General features: G+C 37.1%; 1 protein-coding gene across 2 annotated transcripts in view; it reads left to right on the plus strand.

The window, feature by feature from the left end:
• The first annotated feature begins 214 nt into the window (after nt 1-214).
• cplx2b (complexin 2b) overlaps nt 215-21,379 on the plus strand; it is a 44,008-nt gene continuing 22,843 nt past the window's right edge. Inside the window, exons 1-2 of one of the 2 annotated variants that reach the window (XM_066716630.1) lie at nt 215-468; nt 6,831-6,962. In XM_066716630.1, coding sequence (XP_066572727.1) covers nt 6,932-6,962 — 31 coding nt within the window. In that variant the 5' untranslated portion in view covers nt 215-468; nt 6,831-6,931. Of the gene's footprint in view, nt 469-1,267; nt 1,600-6,830; nt 6,963-21,379 lie in introns of those variants that run through there. The other variant, XM_066716631.1, reaches the window with a different exon arrangement.

The following is a 21,379-nucleotide window of genomic DNA, read 5'->3' on the forward strand; positions in this document are numbered from 1 at the left end:
TGTTTATTTATTCATGTTGGTGGAGGGGGAAGTAAACAGTGACCATTAGAAAGGTGAGGTTTGAAGGTTAAAACATGACCCCGTGTTCCGTGAGTTTATCGACCTAACTGAAGTGCGATTGATGCGTATTTTCTAAATGGAAGGAGAAAGGGGGAGGGAACACACACACACACACACACACACACACACACACACATACACACACAGAGAGAGAGACAGAGAGAGAGAGAGAGAGAGAGAGAGAGAGAGAGAGAGAGAGAGAGAGAGAGAGACAGAGAGAGAGAGAGAGAGAGAGAGAGAGAGAGAGAGAGAGATTGTGGCTAAGGTTAGTGATTGGGCGAGTTTGTTTTTAGGAAGCGATTATTATCCTAAGCAACAGAAGAACTTCACTGCTGCTTATTTCTGTTCAGGGAACCTTGCTTTTTAAAAGACTGCGAATAGGAGTGACTGAAAAGGACCCAGTTTAAGGTTAGTACGGGCAAAACGAAACATGGTTCATGATTAGGTCCTTTGAGTTTGAATGCAACGTGTTTTGGCTTTTTCTCCCCAATCGAAACCTGTGGGTTTCTCGGTTATGTGCATGCTTTTGTTCCCTTGTCATTCACACAAAAAACGTCTACACTTGCCACGATCTTGTTATAAAGATTAGAGAAGCTGCACAAAATAGCAAACAAAGAAAATGGGACGTTTTCTATAGCACTTACATATGCATGCAATTTCAAGGATTTGTATATGCAATACTATTAAAAGAGATTCGCATATGCATGTACACAATATATATAAAATCCTAAACGTGTTGTTTCAATCCTGTAGAGGTGTTATGCAAAGTTACCACATATTTATTACCATGTACATTTCCACACATTACATTATTGTCTTTGTGAAAGTGAGAGATTAGCGTACAACTGGCATAATGAGAAAGTATGTATTGATGTATAGATCTGCATTTTTTGCGTATATATTTCATGGTTGTTTTTTTTTGTGTGGCATTTATTTAAAAATGTATTATTTGTCCTATTTAAGAATCAATAACAAGTACAACACGTGTAGAGCAAAGCGATACGTTTTTTGCACAAACTGAGTATTGATCATCATGTTCGGCATATGTGGATAACATACAAAAGTTTTAGATACAGTCGCTGTTTGTCAATGGCTTTGACTTGGGAGCAGCTAACGGCTGTGAAAGGAAAGCTCATATAGGACCCAGAAGGAGCTGTCCATTCAGCACCACAAGCACTGAGGAGCCGGTGGAAGAAGAAGCGTGTGTCTGAGGAGGATCACCATGATTCATAATAATCTCGTACGCAACGACCAGTCAATAGTCTCCAGAGCAGTTATTAATAATACGTTAGTGCCAGTGCATAGACACTAGATTCACAAAATAATAATAATTACAAAAAAATCTATAGACCTCTTACATTGATTCTCATTTCATTGTGGATCTCGGTTCCTGCGAATAAGAAAGGGGTTTCTTGCTACCGGGGAAACGACTCAATGCCCGGCGCTGATAGGGCGACTTTCGGATCCTCTGGTCGTGCAAAGACATCTTATTTTTGTCTTTTTCCGTTTTACTACTTTCATTACAGCGGACTGAGACAGGTTAGTCAGTATCTCTATTCACGCCCAATGTATGTATTCATCCATGATTTGCAAAATTATTATTATTATTATTATTATTATTATTATTATTATTATTATACAAACGATTGAGTTTTTTAATTTGGACAAATACAACAGAAGCACTTTCTTATTCTAATAAATACATAAACAAGCGTTTAGATTAGTTAGGAAATGCACTTTTGAATCTTCAGGTTGCCGGAAGACAGAAAGTTTGCCTTATTGCATTGATGCAATTATGTGTCAACACATGCAATTCTTCACTAACGTGTCCCCTTTTTTCCTTCAAATATCACTTGATGTTAATACCGATGGTTTCGATATTGTTTTCATTTGGCTTCTAGGCAGGTCGCTGCGAATTTTGATTAGGGCGTCACCGAGACTCGCTTGTGTTTGTGTGCTTGTTTTATGTTTATTTTGTGTATGTTTGACGACTGTTCACGAACTTTATTTGACTTCTGTGGTCATTACCCTGTCGTATTTCTCCTGCTAGCCTAGTTTGTGAGAAACTGTCGTGCACTGCACCTCCACGCATTTTTGTGCCATAGCCCGGGTGTTTGTTATTGTCCTTAGGTGTTACAACAACAACAGACACTCAGAGATTTCCGAGTTTCACACAGTAGACAAAACACCAAACAAGAAATCAACAAGTGTATTATTATTAGTGTTGTTGTTGTTGTAGTATTTTGATTCCTTGCCAGAGTACATCAAAGTGCTAAAGAGCACTGAATAATGTTTTCCTTTCTGGTTCTTCATATAGGCGCAATTGCAATTATATTTCATGGGCATGGAATTATTTAAATACATGGGTGACTTCAAATGATTTGTTGTTGTTGTTGTTATTATTATTATTATTATTATTATTATTATTATTATTATTATTATTATTATACTCATTTCCATTCACAATATTGATAACCGAATACAAATGTTCTCGTCGAGACCGTGCAGTTTAGAAAATATTATATCGCAATTCCATAGTGTTTGAATAAAGTGATTGTTTTGCAGTGGTTCTGTTGTTTTTTTATTTCTGGACACAAATATTCTGTATTTTCATGCTTGGTTCCTCCTACAACAACCAAATGTTGGTTTGACTATTTTAATTATTTCCACTGTCTTAGGACATTACTATAGGGGATTTTCAAAAGCAGATAAGCCTCATTTTGTATATGTATGTGAAGTATTTATGTTATAACCAACAACTGCAGGTGTTATCTAATGTATTTCAATTCTTAAAAGTGCAAAGCATTTTATAAAAGAAAAACAAACCTGGTCCTTTATGTCTCCCAATATGAGGCATTTACCGTTTTACATTTAGCAAAGGTAGTGTGTATTCTATAGATATGACATATTTATGTTTATTGTGTAATTCTATTATTGAAAATACTTCCCTGTGGACAGGGTTAGGATTAGATTTTGTAAAGATGGGAACTAACTACATAAGGACAGTCCCATTATATTGACATTGTTCAGTTGAATATAATTATAAAGCTAACATATTGGTTTTTCAATTTCAGAGGCTTTTTCTGTCTGTAATAAAGGAACTGTAGTATGTGAGGATGAATTAGGAATTTCAATTTGTTCAACAATCAATGCAACAAAAATATATCCTGATAACTGAAGTTAATGGAAGACAGTAAACCTCACCTACAGATGTAGCAAAACAAAACAGTGTGACCTTCAGTAATCTCTGAAGAATATATGAAGGTTGTAATTAGAATACAGAGACTTTTCCGTTGAGAGGAAATTTCTCAGTACCAGAAGTATTTTGCTATTACACTTGAGACATTAACATCTTGAAAATCCATACAGGCACATCAAAATAACTTTCAATATATACCTATATTTCTTTCTTTCTAACTGTGTATCTCTCTTATATACACTCTGGTTCACACTTGACTCAAGTATGATTTGATTTGCTTAAGAAAATATTGAGAAACAATAATTCATGATATATTAACATTATATATCTGAAAGTATAAGCACAAGCCTCCTTCTGACAGTAATGGATATGTGGTATTGTAGTGCAGTAGTACAGACAGCGACAATATGGAGCATGTAACAGTGCTGGCAGCAGTGTGTTTTGACAGTTTTTTGGCATATCACATGACTGACTGTCCTCGTGATAGTACGATTAATCAATTATTAATCATCTGTCCTTCAATCATAAAAGTTCATAAATAATGGTATGATAATCAATTTTTTACCATCAGCTATGGAAAAAACCTTGTAGCAAAGAGGTCCAACACTAAATAATAGCTGTTTCTGTTTTGTTTTTTGGTTAAAAGGACATCATGACTGCCAATATGTATTGTGACATCCTTGATAACTTTGTGCTGCCCATATTGAGGGAATTATATGGTAAAAGTCTGTACATCCCCAAAACAGTGTAATGCAGTGACTAAAGAAGAACAGTGTTGACAATAGTTCATGGCTTGCACAATCCAGTAGAAACCACAGAGATGAAATGGAACCAAGAATCGGGAATAGACAACAGTGACTAACTTATCTTTCTGCTGTAGGAATCAGGATTCAATGACGATCTTGTGGAAATTGTCCCTTTGTAGAACCCTGAACTCTAATACATACTTATTTATATAACATTTATTTATTATATTTGATAACATAGTGAGTGCCACTGAGTTTTAGTCTGTGTTTAGGCACACATATAAAATAATGTATTGATATTGATCTGGGTGAAATGAGCTGCATGTGTATACAATAATAGTATATGTAAACACCTTTTTTTTTTGACAGGTGCAATTTAAATATTACTTAAGGGTACTGTGCTCCACAGATGATAAAAGCGTTATTGAAAATAACATGCAAATCTAATATAGAAATTTGCCATCGTACTGTTAACCTAATAAGGTCAAACTCATTGAATTATGCACTATGCAGAATGTGCCTTTCATCTTGCTAACAGTCCTTTAAGTTTGACCCAGACAAGAGCATTCCATCCTAAGACAAATGTATTACACATAATTACTTGGACAAAATGAAGCCTGCTACTAATGTTCAGTTTCTAAAGAAAAAGCTTTCATCAATTGTTATTATCTGTAACTGATTATTAATAACAGAATTATCATGCAGGTTTGCCACTGTAAATGACTTGTTATATACAGATTATATTATTATCTTCTTTTGGTTTATAATTAGTTTAAATTACGCATGAAATATAGCATTGACAAACTGATCACATTATTAAATAAACACTTTGTGGTCTGTGTTTATTGATATGCATGACTTGGATTTGGATGAGTTATTACATTTGTAAGTAGGCACCTCAAAACTTTACACTGTAAACTTTACACTATTGAAACATGCTGTGCCCATATGAGGATTCTCCTTTAAAAGAAAGAAATGAACATATTGAAATCCATATTGTTGTCATGTGTTGGTGTGAATGGCAAATACCGTGGAAAATTCTGACCTGAAGGGGTTTTAGAAAAGATTCCGCGGAAAACAGGAGGATAGAAATGTAATCTAGCTGGGATTAGGTAGCTTGTTGATGTGAATAGCTGAAGGATTTTCAAGGAACAATGAAGCAGCTTTGAAGTCTTTCACAAATATATTGGGGACATCAAATACTCTAAGAGGCTATTGGCAGTGCCCCTGTTTTTGAAAATAACTAGTTATTTAATAAGCAACATGTAGACTAATTATTTACAATTTGCATGTGTGTGTGTGCTTTCTGCTTTGTCTGTGTGTCTGCATGCTGGTGGGGCAATCTAATACACATGATATTCACTTAGCGCAGTTTTAATAAAAGGGTCCCTTGGACGGCAGGAGGTGTTTTATTATATAGAAATGTATCGATATGTACATCAACGTGTGCTATATATTCACATCTGGGGATTACGCGATCTCTTTAATCCATTAGAGAATTATGGGGCTGTGTGAAACTCAAGCTCTTACATGACCTACTGAAAACCAATATCCTACAGCCTCTGCAGTCAGTAGACTTCAAACATGAATGCTAAGTATTTATATAAGGAACCCTCAGGTATTGCCCATGTGTTTTGGTGGAATGGTTCAGGCAGAGACCTCACTTTAAACTAAGTACTACATAGAATGATTAAAGCATATTCATGACACATTATATCATGCAACACTGCATTGTGTTCTAGAAATGATGGCCCACAAGGCAAGAACCAAATCTAGTGCTCTGTGTGATGGAGAATATGCAGAAAAGTTGTTCACTTTTTCGCTCCTGACATTTGAAAAGCAGACGTGATTTTCTCAGCACTGCCCAGTTAGACAAAAAAAGGAGCATGGATTCATGTTTGATCCAATAATCATTCTGCACTTTGGTCAGCGTCTGTTTTATTGGAAATGATATATTCTCTAGAGATGGATAATATGATTACTTATGAAACCTGCAATTAATCACTGTTCAACATGGATGGACAAGTGGTGATTTGCATCCTTGCTATGGATTTTCATGACCTACTTACTGGACTGGGCTATACACACTAATGATCTTGGTAGAAGTCATCATTAGTTTACATGTTCTGTTGATGTGGACTTGAATTTGAGCATGTCTACTGAATCCAGGATGAAAATGAATGAATGGGCTTCCCTTTCATCTGAAGGCTTGTATTTGATTGCAGATTTAGTCACATTAATGAGCAGCAGCTATTTAGCCTATAGAAAACCAAGGGAAACAAGGCCATCATGTAATCTAAAGTCAGTGGACTGGATGCCATTTAGTAAGCAATGTAAAAATAGAGACAAGAAAGGTTTAAAGCATTAAGTGTTCTCTGTCACCCTCCAAGATTGTGCTTCTTCGGGCAAACATCAGTTATACCATTTTAAACTCTAGTACTGTGAGAGAAACAGAAAATACTTTTTTAAGCACCCGTTGATACACATTTCACAAGGACATAAATTCACACTAAGAAGAGCAAATTAGAAATAGGTTCTCAGCATAGTAAAGTGTTTTCCCATCACAAAGCGATTCTCGGGAGATCAGTGTGTCTGCTGAAGAGAGCAGTCTGTTTTAAAAATGTTTGTTCAGCAGGTTTAAGCAGGAGGCTCTTGCAAAATCTCTTTTAATGATAAGGTATTGACATGGACTGAAGTTGCTGATCGTCCACTGATTGATGGGATACTTAGCAACGTCTTCAACTGACAGTCACTTGGTGCTGTAGCTGTCTTGCAAGATGATCTCCTGGAGTTCTGCTAATCCTCTCTCTTTCTTTCTCTCTCAGGTGATAAATCTTTCACAAAGACTCAAAAGAAACTCCCTTTGGATAGTGGGGTGGCTGCATGCAAATTTCTCATCAGCTTTGAAAAGACTTGAGCAAACACCATGGATTTTGTGATGAAGCAGGCTTTAGGTGGTAAGTACAGGAGATAAACATCTTCATTCCGCCTCAGATATGTTCTTACTCAGCACCGTTTTAACTCTTGGTGACACTCTTTAATACAGACTTGTGCTCTGTGTGAGTTCTTGTCAAGGGAGGAATGATGCATTGCAGACAGAACTGCAGTAATAGGGGAAGGAGTGACCCAACAGCAATGACTGAAACCAGCTGAGCCCTTGTGAGATTGCTAAAACAAGACTCTCCAGTCTGTGTCGAAGGTGACATCACAGTATTTCAACACACAGTGTGATTCAGACTACAGCAGGTTAATGATCTCAATTACTGGAGAGTAACAGTGTTTCTGTCAATGTTATTTGCTTAATTCCACACACACACACACACACACACACATATATATATATATATATATATATATATATATGGAATGAAGCAAATAACATTGGCATATATGTAATTGTGTACATATATAAGGACTGTTTATATAAACCAACAGAAGGGAGCTTAATCTTCAGGTCACTGAAACTATAAATCAGTTTTCACATTTGAATGAATCAGTCAGATGACTACATGTAATAAAAGGGGATTTATATCCTTACCGTAAATTCTCTTGACAAGCTCAAATGCATTAAATGCCCTGCTCTATAGTTGCCGTGGCCATCTGATAACCTTTTATGTACCTCATCTTGGCTTGGTACAGATATTAATGGAAATGAGCCCCATCTCTGGGATTCTCTGTCTCGGTATTCATGATGCGCAGTCATTCAATAAAGCATATTTAAGCACAGGCTCACAAACTCAATTTTATGTATTACAAAACATTCTGATTTGCTGCAACTTGAAATGTTGTCACATTTAATGTTAAATACAGAGGTAGCAGGATTATTCAAAATAGTTTCATTTAATTATAGAAAGAGACATATAAGACAAAGATAGTTATATTTTACTTGAATATAGCACTACGTAGGCTGGTATTAAAACTGGTATTATATAGAAGCTGTTTTTCTGGAATCCTTACAGGTTTTCGCATTTACATTTTGAATGCTTATATCTGCATTGAAAAATGCTAACTAGACACAAAAGTGCTTAGAAAATGTGATTACTGTAATGTTCTAAGCATTATTGTACAAAACTGAAGTTTGTGGCAGTATCTCAAGCATGGTTGACATGAAAATGTATGCCATTTGCACATACAGTATGTGCACACAAAACAGCTTCCAAAATAAGGTGATTTTTTGGATGCTTTTTCAACTTATGTAAGAAAACATAATTTTCTCCAATGTATAAACATAAACACAAATAAGGCATATGTGTTGCTATGACAATGCTTCCCACTGGTAAGCTCACATTTAAAACAATCAGAACGTACAGTTAAAATGAGCAACCGTGAATGCTCCTCACAACCCAATCAAAACTGTGGCATGACAGCTTTTGGATTAAGGAATAAACCCAGAAAAGCTCTTCTCTGTTTACTGGAATATTAGGCAGCAATCTCTGTAGCACTCATGGTTGCAGTACAAACATGCCTGGTGTTTCTTGACAGCATCATTTTGTACTGGAATACATTTTTTCTATGAACATCTCTGCACACAATCTGTATTACGTCTGTTGTCAGGATAGAGAAAAAAAAAATCACGGAGATATTTAGTTTATTGAAGAAGGCTGGAGAGAAGATCATGTTACAGTGAGCACAAAGAAACCTGCAGAGGCTTGTTGGGTTTGTGGTCCTTAAAGGCACAGCAATGGCTAATTGAGCAAGATTACAATCAGTCTGAAAATGGCAGAAGCAGTACATCTAATTAAGACCCTTTTGTGTGTGGGTGTGTGTACAGCATTCAAACAATGTTCCTGTTGCTGTAGGGAAAGTATTATATGCTAGTTTAATGATGCTTTTTCCACCTTCCTTTCTGAGAATCTCTACTTTTCATTCACCCATTTCGTCAAAATATATAAAGGGACCAAAAAAAAGACCTCTGCAGTATGTTTGACATTTGACTTGGAAAATGTGGTTGTGTATCCTTGGCATCAATGAATAATACAGTACATTTACCTTATTAACATTCTGGTAAAGCAGTAATTGTTATTGATGTCTCACAACACCAAACGGGTTCTAGTCACCAGCAGATTGTGTAGCAGAGTATTGCTCCAAAGAATGTAAATCTGGGTACAAAATATGTCTTAAATAGAACTGAAATAATACTAGTGGTTCACAGACATTTGGTTACTTTTGCTATGTGTATTACAATTATTATTAATAATATCCACTTTATTGTTTTTTAAATGCATATTTCGAAAATAATTGTGTTATGCTTGTTTGTTAACTGAAGCCACATGCCTCGAGATTCTGGTTGATATGCTGCTGAGCTCCGTTTGACTTAATGGGCCATGTTCTCCAAATGAGCTCCATCAATTATTCACTGGTTCATGTTCCCCAAACTTCCTCAGCACGTCCACGTTTCATTTGCTTGCTACAGTTAAACAAGGAAATAAGGGCGATTTCAACCACATTTACATAGCTATCTACAAATTATTCAGAAGCGTAGCCACTCTAGCGGATGTCCTGTGTATTAAAAGGCCGTGGCCTGCGCGCCCATCACCCTGCTGTTTAGTAGCCTAAGCAAACTGGGACATATGCTGTGCAGGTAGATTGTGTGTTTACGTGTGGGCTTGTTTACTGCTCCTTGTAAGGAAAAAGAAGAAAATACAAAGCTGGTGTCTTGTTTTAAGATCTTGCTCTTTATCAAAGGCAAGAAAAAGTTCTGTTTGCGGGAGAATATATTTATTGAAGGATGATGTTTTTTTTTCTTGAAGAGATGTTGGTACATGATTCTGCTTCCTTGCTGCACTGAATACAAATGAAATGTGGATGGAGATGAAGCTTGTGTTGTGAGCAGTGCAAAGTGTGAAAAGTGGAACTGAATTTGCCTATGCTTACTATGCATCCATAGGAACTTGATGCTTTAAGTATTGTGTGTAAGTTATGTTTTGTAGAAAAGAGAGTAACTGAACATGATTTTGCAGTTTATTCGTTTATCAATGCTGTTGATTTTATGAATGTGAAGACATTTTTAGGTATTGCGAGGTTTGTTTCAGATTTCAAACTAACAGGAATTACTCTGAGCTTTGTTGTTTCCTGCTCCATTTGAGGTATTAATGGCAGAGTGAGTTCTTGCAAGGTTAAAGTGAAGTAAATAATATAGGAAGTTTGAATATAATGATTTTACTAACAACGCGATCCAGGCATAATTAGTCTTGCCAATGTTAGTTGCCATAAAATGTTATTTACTTCTTCCTTTACATAATGGAGAATATTCCTGTTTATGAAAATGTAAATATTTATGACCATGTGTGTTTCCAATTTCATTCCATCTAAGTTTGTTGCATAAATCAGATTTGTTATGCCATTTAATTTCCAACACTGAATTAGTTGTAGTGTGGGAGAGAGCTTGACTGCAATCTGTATGATTTTTCTTCTTCAAATGAAAGAAGAACAATTAGAAGAAAATATGCACAAGAAGGAAGTTATTAACTCTCTCAGCTCCAACGTATCACATACCTCCCAACATTGCTACATTTCACTGGGACTCAGTGTGTGACTTCTCTCACTACCCCAGATACATTATTTTTAAATTGTCAAGGTGTAATAACTGAAACACACTTGTTTCATGTCATATGAATTGCCACACCTGTGAGCATTGCTAGCGTTCATTAATTAGCAGCACACCTCAGCTGTTAGGATGGTTGGTGGAAATAGAACGTGGTGCAAGTGTTATATGACATGTATGTGTTTTACATAATTGCACAGAAGGGCATCGTAAATGGGAACTTGAACAATTCCACTTATAGAGGGATGTGCTGTCTGTTTTTTGCAGGCAATGCATATATTTGATGAAAACCAGACATTTGTGTAGGGGAATATTCAATCACAAAGTTCTGTACAGCATAGGCAATTAACTAATTAAACTATGAAGTGTCTGAGGTTTCATGATGATCTACTGTTATGCTGCAAAATTAGCCAATGGACCAAATCTTAACTAAAAGCACAGTGTTTGGGCTGGAGGAATATTTAGATAGGAGCTAGGAATGATGGGGATTAGAATGCTAAAACCATTTCAATTTGATTTTGGAGAAAATGCTGGAAAATAATCAGATTGAAGTCAGAATACAGACAAAAGAAGTTTGTTCAGTACAATTCCTAAATACAGGCAGTTTTAACTTCTATCTACTTATTTTGTTGTAATGAGTGGTATATGAATTAGGGTGAAACGTATATGCATGTGACTGTATAAAATGTTTTATTCTTCTACTTTTCCTTTGCCCCCGTGTGTTCCCTGCTACATAAGTTGCTATGTGTGTTTTGAAAAAGGTTTTGTCTTATAGAGTCAATGTGTCATTAGTAATGTGCTCCGAGTGCACAAATGAAAGAAGCTGAGACACCGTGGCACTTTGCGAAACTGTAATACTCCTTCTGAGTAGAGAGATAGCATCCCACTGTAATAACTTGAAATGTAAAGAGGATTTAAGATTTTTCTTTAATTTCAGAAAGCTTTGATTCAAAATATAATCAAACAGAGAGGAGAATAGAGCTGCGGAAGAATGTTTTCAAGTGTAACGCTAGCTATTGTGAAGACTACCACAGTGTAACATTACTAAATTAACCTTGTGGTCAACTGCAAATGTATTTCCACACCAGATGATCTATCAGAACTTGAAAGAAAAGTAATTTTTGTTTTTTGGAGTTTAATTGTGTTAAAAATGAAAGAAGAGAAAAAAGGAGAGCATGGCCACAACAAGTTGTAGTGATTTGGGAATCTCAAAAGGAAGGCTGGTGAATTTTATGAGAAAATGTACTATAAGGGCACATAGAAATCCATAGTGAAACCAAGATTGTAAAATGGAATCATAAGAATCTAGTGTTCCATATGTATGTGTTGAGGATAACTTTCTGAGTACACCAACTCAGTCAATACCTTCAAAGACCTTATGTATAAAGTGTAGGAGCCTCTATAGTAATGTTATATTTCTCACTGCATCAAGATGTCCCTTTAGCCACTCACCCCATATTCCCTTCAGTAGATTTTGATCTTGGTTTCGGTCAGAACTGTAGTGGAGCAAGAGACAACATGTTCTGGAGCACCAGAGAACACCATTACCTTGATCCAAAACAATAGAGCATGGAGCGCTTTTTGCAGCAGGATAAGATCACTCAAGTAGCTGTGCAATGTGCTTCCAGATGGTAGTCTGTGAGCAGCCCAGAGTTTGTCCTGGGGAAATGCAAACAGCATGAATATTTAATGGGGCATCAGATGGCTATTAAATTTGAAATCTACAATAAAGAAGAATAACCCAAACACTCTGCCTGCCTAAACTGTAATTTTGAGCTTTACATATGCGCAATTGCATGCACCGAGCAGAGAAAGCGCGACAACGGGGAGGGTGTGGTTTGCCTGCAACAACCTGACCCGTAACTAGTGCTTTTGGCACAAAACAAATAGTAAAAGAGTATGTTATCCATTAAAGCATATGTAATATACAAGACTTGACACCAGTAATCCAGACTGACTAATAAATCTCAGAGCTATGTGGCATGTCTTAATTTATTAAATATATTCTCCCCGCATTCGGTGCATGAAGGCGAATCGGTTTAAGCACTTAGCTTTAATATTCTCCCATTTGATGCCGTCGTATTAATGTGCTAATTGACTAAACAGAGAGTTGAGATTGGAAGCTGGTTAGTGGCTATTAGCACTAATGCAGAATTAAAGGAGGAAATGGGCACTTCATTTGGGCAAGAGCAGTGGAAACCTGTGAAAATCTCTAAATGGAGTTATTAAAACCTATCATATGAAAAGAAGGGGTCAGTAGTTGCCCCTAGATTTCATTGTACAACTCTTTTATTTTTTATTTTTTAGGTTATATTGACTTCTTACCAATTATTTGATTGTCAGTAGGAAGAGTGTGATTTACTCACAACAACAATCATTATAAACATATTAATAAAGATAATAATAATCACCATCAGCATCATTATTGTCATCATAGTAATGGTAATAATCAAAGATAATCATCGTCATTATCATAAGACAGAAAATATTAATTTATCTTTAGCTAGCTCCTGTACACCTTTTTCATTATTCCTAATTCCAACCATGAAATCCAATAACTGATCAATAGGCCGCAATTTAAGCATATGCTCTACAAGCCATACTAAAGCTGTTTTTGAAATTTTCGATTAAGGATGTTGCCATGCTAAACACTCATCTTCCTCTTTGAGCGTTGGCTCATTTGCGAATGTCCATAGATTCCCAATAAAATTAAAATTAACAAAATATAATAAAGCAGTGAATTACACTCACCTAAAGGATTATTAGGAACACCTGTTCAATTTCTCATTAATGCAATTATCTAACCAACCAATCACATGGAAGTTGCTTCAATGCATTTAGGGGTGTGGTCCTGGTCAAGACAATCTCCTGAACTCCAAACTGAATGTCTGAATGGGAAAGAAAGGTGATTTAAGCAATGTTGAGCGTGGAATGGTTGTTGGTGCCAGACGGGCCGGTCTGAGTATTTCACAATCTGCTCAGTTACTGGGATTTTCACGCACAACCATTTCTAGGGTTTACAAAGAATGGTGTGAAAAGGGAAAAACATCCAGTATGCGGCAGTCCTGTGGGCGAAAATGCCTTGTTGATGCTAGAGGTCAGAGGAGAATGGGCCGACTGATTCAAGCTGATAGAAGAGCAACTTTGACTGAAATAACCACTCGTTACAACCGAGGTATGCAGCAATGCATTTGTGAAGCCACAACACGTACAACCTTGAGGCGGATGGGCTACAACAGGAGAAGACCCCACCGGGTACCACTCATCTCCACTACAAATAGGAAAAAGAGGCTACAATTTGCACAAGCTCACCAAAATTGGACAGTTGAAGACTGGAAAAATGTTGCCTGGTCTGATGAGTCTCGATTTCTGTTGAGACATTCAGATGGTAGAGTCAGAATTTGGCGTAAACAGAATGAGAACATGGATCCATCATGCCTTGTTACCACTGTGCAGGCTGGTGGTGGTGGTGTAATGGTGTGGGGGATGTTTTCTTGGCACACTTTAGGCCCCTTAGTGCCAATTGGGCATCGTTTAAATGCCACGGCCTTCCTGAGCATTGTTTCTGACCATGTCCATCCCTTTATGACCACCATGTACCCATCCTCTGATGGCTACTTCCAGCAGGATAATGCTCCATGTCACAAAGGTCCAATCATTTCAAATTGGTTTCTTGAACATGACAATGAGTTCACTGTACTAAACTGGCCCCCACAGTCACCAGATCTCAACCCAATAGAGCATCTTTGGGATGTGGTGGAACGGGAGCTTCGTGCCCTGGATGTGCATCCCACAAATCTCCATCAACTGCAAGATGCTATCCTATCAATATGGGCCAACATTTCTAAAGAATGCTTTCAGCACCTTGTTGAATCAATGCCACGTAGAATTAAGGCAGTTCTGAAGGCGAAAGGGGGTCAATCACAGTATTAGTATGGTGTTCCTAATAATCCTTTAGGTGAGTGTATATCACTCACCTATCTCATAAATGAGAATATTTTTTTCAAAATCTGAAGTGAAACTGGGGAACACAGGGACTTTAAATATTAACTTGATAAGTTGGAAACTTTCACATACCATCCACTCTCTGTATGACCCCACTTTCATCTACATCTGTGCTCTTTCTGCTAAAGTGATCGCTTTAAGAGTGAGTGAAATCCCTCTGAATTTCAAGTGCACCTCACTACAATGACTGAGCCCTTCTTTTAATCTTCTCAGAGCTGGATTTGGAGGTTGTAAGCATGCGGTAGTAGTTCAAGAGATACAATGATGCCATTAAATCTGCTGTAAAGCTGAATAAGCTTATAAGCAAGGTGAAAGTGGGAAATCAGAGCTCAGACTCCTAATTACTGCTTGTCACTGCTGAACCTACAGCTGATAGAGTGAAGTGTGGGGTCTCCTGAACACATCGAGTGCTACTAAAGTATTCATAGATGAGAAGGTGTTTAGAAGCTGGAATTAACTAGCATGAACAAGGTAATGGTCACCAAGGGGTCAACTGGTGCCAAGAAGGAGTTACAAAAAATGTTTTTTTAATACATATGACTGCTTGAAGGAGTTGCCGTGACAGTTTTATGGTTTGTTTTTTTAGTTTCTGTCACAATTATAATATAACTATGTGAAATCTGACACATTGCACATGAAATAATAGCACCAGGGTCCAGAGTTTGATTGGCATGTGTACATCAACTCTTCCAGCCAGTGTGGAGGGTCATGGACTTTGTCAACCAGTTGATTGACAATGGTTGGAGATAATACACATCTCTCTCTAAAATATGCTAACAAGCCTTTTGACACAAAATATCTTTGCACAATAATATTTTACATAATATATATTTTACATATTTATTTATGATAATCATTAATAAATATGTATAAAAGAATGGAAAGCTGGACCTTCTGTTTTGCCCATTCCTAGTTTTTATTTTTTCCTTTTCCCTTTCCTGCTGGTGCGATAGTCAGCACAGTATGAGGAATCACAGCCATGCTGAGTGTCTGCAGAGGGCACTGCGACCTTGTGCCTGGGCTCCCCTCCCCCAGCAGTCCCCAGGAATCTTTACACCGTGGGCGTGAGTCCCACCAGCAGGCCACACACCTCAAGCTGCCCGCTAATCTGTCTCCCCCAATGCTCTGCCACTCAGACTCTCTGGCCATTGAGGAGGCTCTCTGGGACATGACTGCAGAAGTATTTGAGCGCAGAATAAATGTATTAATTCCATGTTTACGTGTTTTTGTATTTATTTTGTGGTTCTGAAAAAGAACATTAAAATAAAATACCAATAAAACCAATGGAATATAATATTTCCACTTCAAAGTGTATATTTTAATAAACAACACGTGTTATATTTACAAATGCTGAATGCTATGCAGTCTCATATCCATCATATAATGTATGTTTGTTTTTTGTTTTTTATACTCATATATTTATTTCACTAAAGACTGTCATCAGATATACAGTACTTCTCTTGTTAAAAATGTGTTGTACTCATTTGCACTTTCAGTGAGTATTACAACAGCTTTCTTGCATTTTGTTTTTCATAGAGGTATTTATAATTTCTACAAAGTTTATGTGAGATTTATGTCATTGTTACACTGCAGAAATTACTGTTCTCTCTGTGCCATAGTTCAGAGTACGGTACAATAAAAGAGAATTTCATTGAAAAGGATGTTATGTGACTTTATATAGATCTGAGGGTGTAAAATGAGGAAACAATGTGTGATTGTCAAATCTGTATAGTGGAACATTGTCTTATTTAAGTATCTATTTAGTGCTCTCCTCTATTGCAGAGGATTAGAGTCTGTATCTGGTCCTGCATGATTCATTAGACCAGCTCTGTTTGTGTCTGCTCTGTTTTATGCTTGATGTTGTGTCACACATGTCAAGACTTAACAATATCAGCCTAAAGTGCTCTGTAGAATAGGTTCAGTGGCTTGAAAACTGCTTTGAAATCAAAATGAATTTCATTTCTTTAGGTAGCTCAGCGTTGAAAGGTAGGAGTAATGTGGGTGACTGGAATAGGGAAGCATAATGCTAACATTACAGAGTAGTACATTATTAATCAGTGTTTCAAGTTTCATATTTGTTAAATTATTGAACCCAGCTCTGATCAGACCCGAAAAAGGTCTAAGGATGACTGTCCATCATCATTCCTTGGACAACGTAACTTTTGTTAGCTGTGTGGATAAGAATCACAGCCCTTTATGATATAGTTACTTGAGACTGCAACCAGTTAGACACTGCCTCATTCTGTAAAACAGATCAATATTGTGATAAAGTTTTCATTCTCCAGCCGTATACATAATTCATATTCACTCAGGCGGTCCTGTCTTTACTATCGATTGGTCAAAGTAACAGCAACACAATCAATATAATGGATACAGTCTGGAACACCTGTGGAGAGATGCCACAAGCTTTGAAATTTCAACTAGTAATGATGAGTTTATGGGTTTACTGCTTTGATAGCTTTAGTGATAGAATCAGTATCCTTAAAATTTGCTTTTTTTCTTGCTTTGTTGTTGTGGCTGTTTTTCTCTCTTGCCAACTGCAAAGAGCTCTGCTTCTCCTTCAAAAGCACACAGAAATGCTAGAAATATATTAAGTTTCTCCTTCTAATGGTTACATTATTTATGGAATGCTGCATTCCAGTCATGGTGTATGTTTGCTACCAGGAAATGTGTAGAGATAAAAAGAGAAAAAAAAAGAAAAGGCATTTTATGGATTTCTTCCCAGGATCCAAAAGTGTTTGAATAACAGTTATGTGCATATCTATTGGAACAACTAAAAAAGAAGCACAGATTAAAATGTATGAAATGATTGGCAAATTAGCAGTGTGCAGTATATATCATATATCTTCCATGTACAAATGCCTTGTTGTGCACAGTGAAAGGAAGCTTCTGTACATCCCTTATCTTGTGAATGCTCTTTACATTTTCAATTTCAGCCTGTGGATTTAAAAAGCAGACTAATGAACTTTGCTGTTTGTTCTGGGAATCGATGCTGACATTTGTGGTGGCTCTGTGCTTTATGAAACAAACTAGGAGATCGGTGCGTTGCGAAACGAGGAGACTAATATAACTCCCAGTTATGGCTTCTGGCAGCACACCAGTAACTGGGTGTCATATTGCACTAGGCATAGTTTTGTTTAATGATTGCAACTTTAAATTGATCAGATTCTTACATTTTCTCATTATTGTTATTTTATTTTGACTGTACCGCAGCACAACTACATATTTCTGTAGACCAATTCATCATTGTCATTTATTCTCTGCAATGTTTATAACAGTGGGAGCAGAATGTAGGTAAACACAATTATAAATTGTAGACACAATATAACAATAGAAAGCCCAAAAGTACTTTGTCCATTTCCATCATGTTCTCTGCATATCATACATAATACAACTTTGTCTTGTTTGTTGTTATTGTACCAAGACCAAGCTACAGTTTCATTTCCAGGGAACTCCCAATTGTACCAGCAACCCATCTGTCTTCAGCACAACCTAAAATGGCATCTTTACACCAGAATGCTATTCTTATATCAGTCAATCCATTCCCAGGATTGGCCTTGTTTGTTTTTGTTGTTTGGTTTCTGTTGTGCGGGATATAAAATGCAAAAAATGCGAAAGCCTGACTAATCAGAACTAAGTTAAATGTATTAAAGTGGATGGCTGCATACTAGATTTCCCTGGGGGAGCTTGGCATTCAGGCGATTGAAAGATGTCTTTATTCCGCAGGCAATACTGGTGTTTATATCCACAAGGAAATATGCTGTTCAGATATTTGACAGCTCATAAGCTACATGAAATAGCAGGGAAGTTTGCAAAATGCTTATAAAGTGTTTCCCATTGGAGACTTGCACATGCACCATATGTCTAGGCATGTCACTTTGGATCTGTCCACATGTCACTAAGAAAAGAGATAGTTACACGTTCTGTGTGAGCAATATTTAGGAATTATGACTGTCCTATTGCTGTTTGAATCTCACACACCAGCTCTGACTATAGTCTTATGGGCTGAAGCTACTAAAACATGTTAAAGTCTGAAAAAAGAATAGCTGTAAATAAACTATTCCTGCTGCTGAGACATTCATCGTACAATAGGTTGGATTTGACCTCTATAATGTGTCAATCATTTATTAATTTGGTTATACCACACTATCTTGACACTGCAATGCCATAGACTCAATCAGAGCAATCTCGTTGGATGTTCATAGCCCTGTTCATTTCGTTTTAGAGGTCTACAACAGCAAATATGTGACTTCTAGTGTCCCGAGAGGAATTTGTGTTATAAGGTCTGGTGACCATAGAAGCCAATGATGTAACCTTGTATACCTAGCAACTGTCCAGTTTACAAAGGGGAAATCATTGTCTAACCCAGATTAAACATGTGCAGGATAGTGTGTCAGAGCTTTGTTATTTTCTGGGAGTAAGCAAAGGGAAAGAGCCAAGGGGTGCTTCCCTCTAAAAAATATCCCAGATGGAAGATACACCAATCAGCCATAATATTATGACCACCTGCCTAATATTGTGTAGGTCCCCCTTTTGCCACCAAAACAGCCCTGACCCATCGAGGCATGGACTCCACTAGACCTCTGAAGGTGTGCTGTGGTATCTGGCACCAAGACGTTAGCTGCAGATCCTTGGAGGCCAAGTCAACACCTTGAACTCGTGATTCATCAGACCTGATGCTCACGTGCCCATTGTAGGCGCTTTCGGCAGTGGACAGGGGTCAGCATGGGCACCCTGACTGGTCTGTGGCTACGCAGCCCCATACGCAACAAACTGCGATGCACTGTGTGTTCTGACACCTTTCTATCAGAACCAGCATTAAAATTTGAGCTACAGTAGCTCGTCTGTTGGATCGGACCACACGGTACAGCCTTCGCTCCCCACGTGCATCAATGAGCCTTGGCCGCCCATGATCCTGTCAGCGCTTTTCCTTCCTTGGACCACTTTTGATAGGTACTGACCACTGCAGACCGGGAACACCCCACAAGAGCTGCAGTTTTGGAGATGCTCTGACCCAGTCGTCTAGCCATCACAATTTGGCCCTTGTCAAAGTCGCTCAGATCCTTACGCTTGCCCATTATTCCTGCTTCTAACACATCAACTTTGAGGACAAAATGTTCACTTGCTGCCTAATATATCCCACGCACTGACAGGTGCCATGATAACGAGATTATCAGTGTTATTCACTTCACCTGTCAGTGGTCATAATGTTATGGCTGATCGGTGTATGTATTGCAATACACGCTAGTGTGATTATGTTTGACTATACTGAATACAAATCAAAATATATTGAAATCAAAGTTTATATATATTCGTTACAATATATAACAGATGTCAATATGTCATGTGTCAGTCATTTATCACTTGAGTATATGCACACAGTAGGTGTCTGTAAAATATGCACAAAATCCCCCCAAATAGATATCAAATATATTTTGTGTTGAATAATGCATCATGAATTTCATATTACTTGTATGCAATACATTTATTTTTAACGTGAGATGTATCCAAACACCATATAATCTTAATTAAAACTATTATTTGAAATGTATTTAATGCAGCATGCCAGGAGTAATTTGTTGTTTTCAGAGTTGTTTGCTGTCTGAATTAGCATCAATATAAACAAACTGTCCTGAATTTAAATATGGGGAAGCAAAGAATTGCACATCCTTGTTGTGCAAATTGTTAGCTATTCATCTGGCTATTTCTAGATGGGCACTATTGTACTAATGGGTGTTAATTACCTAATTATCAATTTTAATTTAAAATGTTTTGCAGATTACAGCTAAAGTGTGTATATATATATATATATATATATATATATATATAATTATTATTAGAATGCAGTTGTTTGTACATTGTTGTATAACAATCAGTTTATTTAAATTGAATTAATATTTACTAAGACCATACCTTCTTTAGAGAGAGACAGCAGCATACCAATATAAGACTTCATTTGCCAACTGTTGCACCGATAATCTTTGTTCCATCTTCTCTGTACCAAACTGTATTCTTAGCTGAGCTCTTAAGCTTTGATATCTAAGCAGCACTATCCACAGATCAATCTTATATCCTTTTCTTCCAGTCTTCTTAATACTCAACTCTATAACACAGGGCAAACCAACTAGCAATGTTCTTTCTCCACTCTAAGACACATAGCGGTCTCTCATTTCAATCTCCAAAAAGCATATCATTTTATAACAGCTGCCAGACACCAATGACACTGGTAACCACCATCACATAATGTATGTAAACTGTGTATCTATAACCTCAAGAAAACACCTGTGCCCAAAGGCATAATACTTGACAACTCATCGTCTCTATTCCATAACGTCTTTATTAATAACTCAAAGGTCAGTCCGTATCCTGATCTTTCATCTCATCATAAAAGCCTTAGACTACAATGGCTACCCACCTCCCATTTTAATTCAATGTGGAATATTATCTTTTAAATTTTTCATGTAAAATCCTTGGGGTAAAGTGTAGGACCTGCAATCCCTTAGAGACACACCTGTAACCTTTCTGCCAATATGCAATGACAATCCCTTATGGCAGAAGACCTTCTGAAGTCTAATCTCTGTTTTCTGGAGCACATTGTCACTGTGTCTCTCAAGTCGAAAATGTAAGGGCCTAAGTGACTGTCCAGACAGTTCCTCGGTTCTAACCCTGTGGGAATATATACACAGAGAGAGGGTTTCTAGTGAATACAGAAATAGGGGGATTTTATTACAGAGTCCATATGTAAAGTGGAATCCTCCTGGTAGCTATATGAACCAAGGAGCAATATCAAAATCACAATCAAATCATTTGATTACTTTTTCTCAA

The sequence above is a fragment of the Amia ocellicauda genome, chromosome 11 (assembly GCF_036373705.1).
Source record: "Amia ocellicauda isolate fAmiCal2 chromosome 11, fAmiCal2.hap1, whole genome shotgun sequence".
NCBI classification, from domain to species: Eukaryota; Metazoa; Chordata; class Actinopteri; order Amiiformes; family Amiidae; genus Amia; species Amia ocellicauda.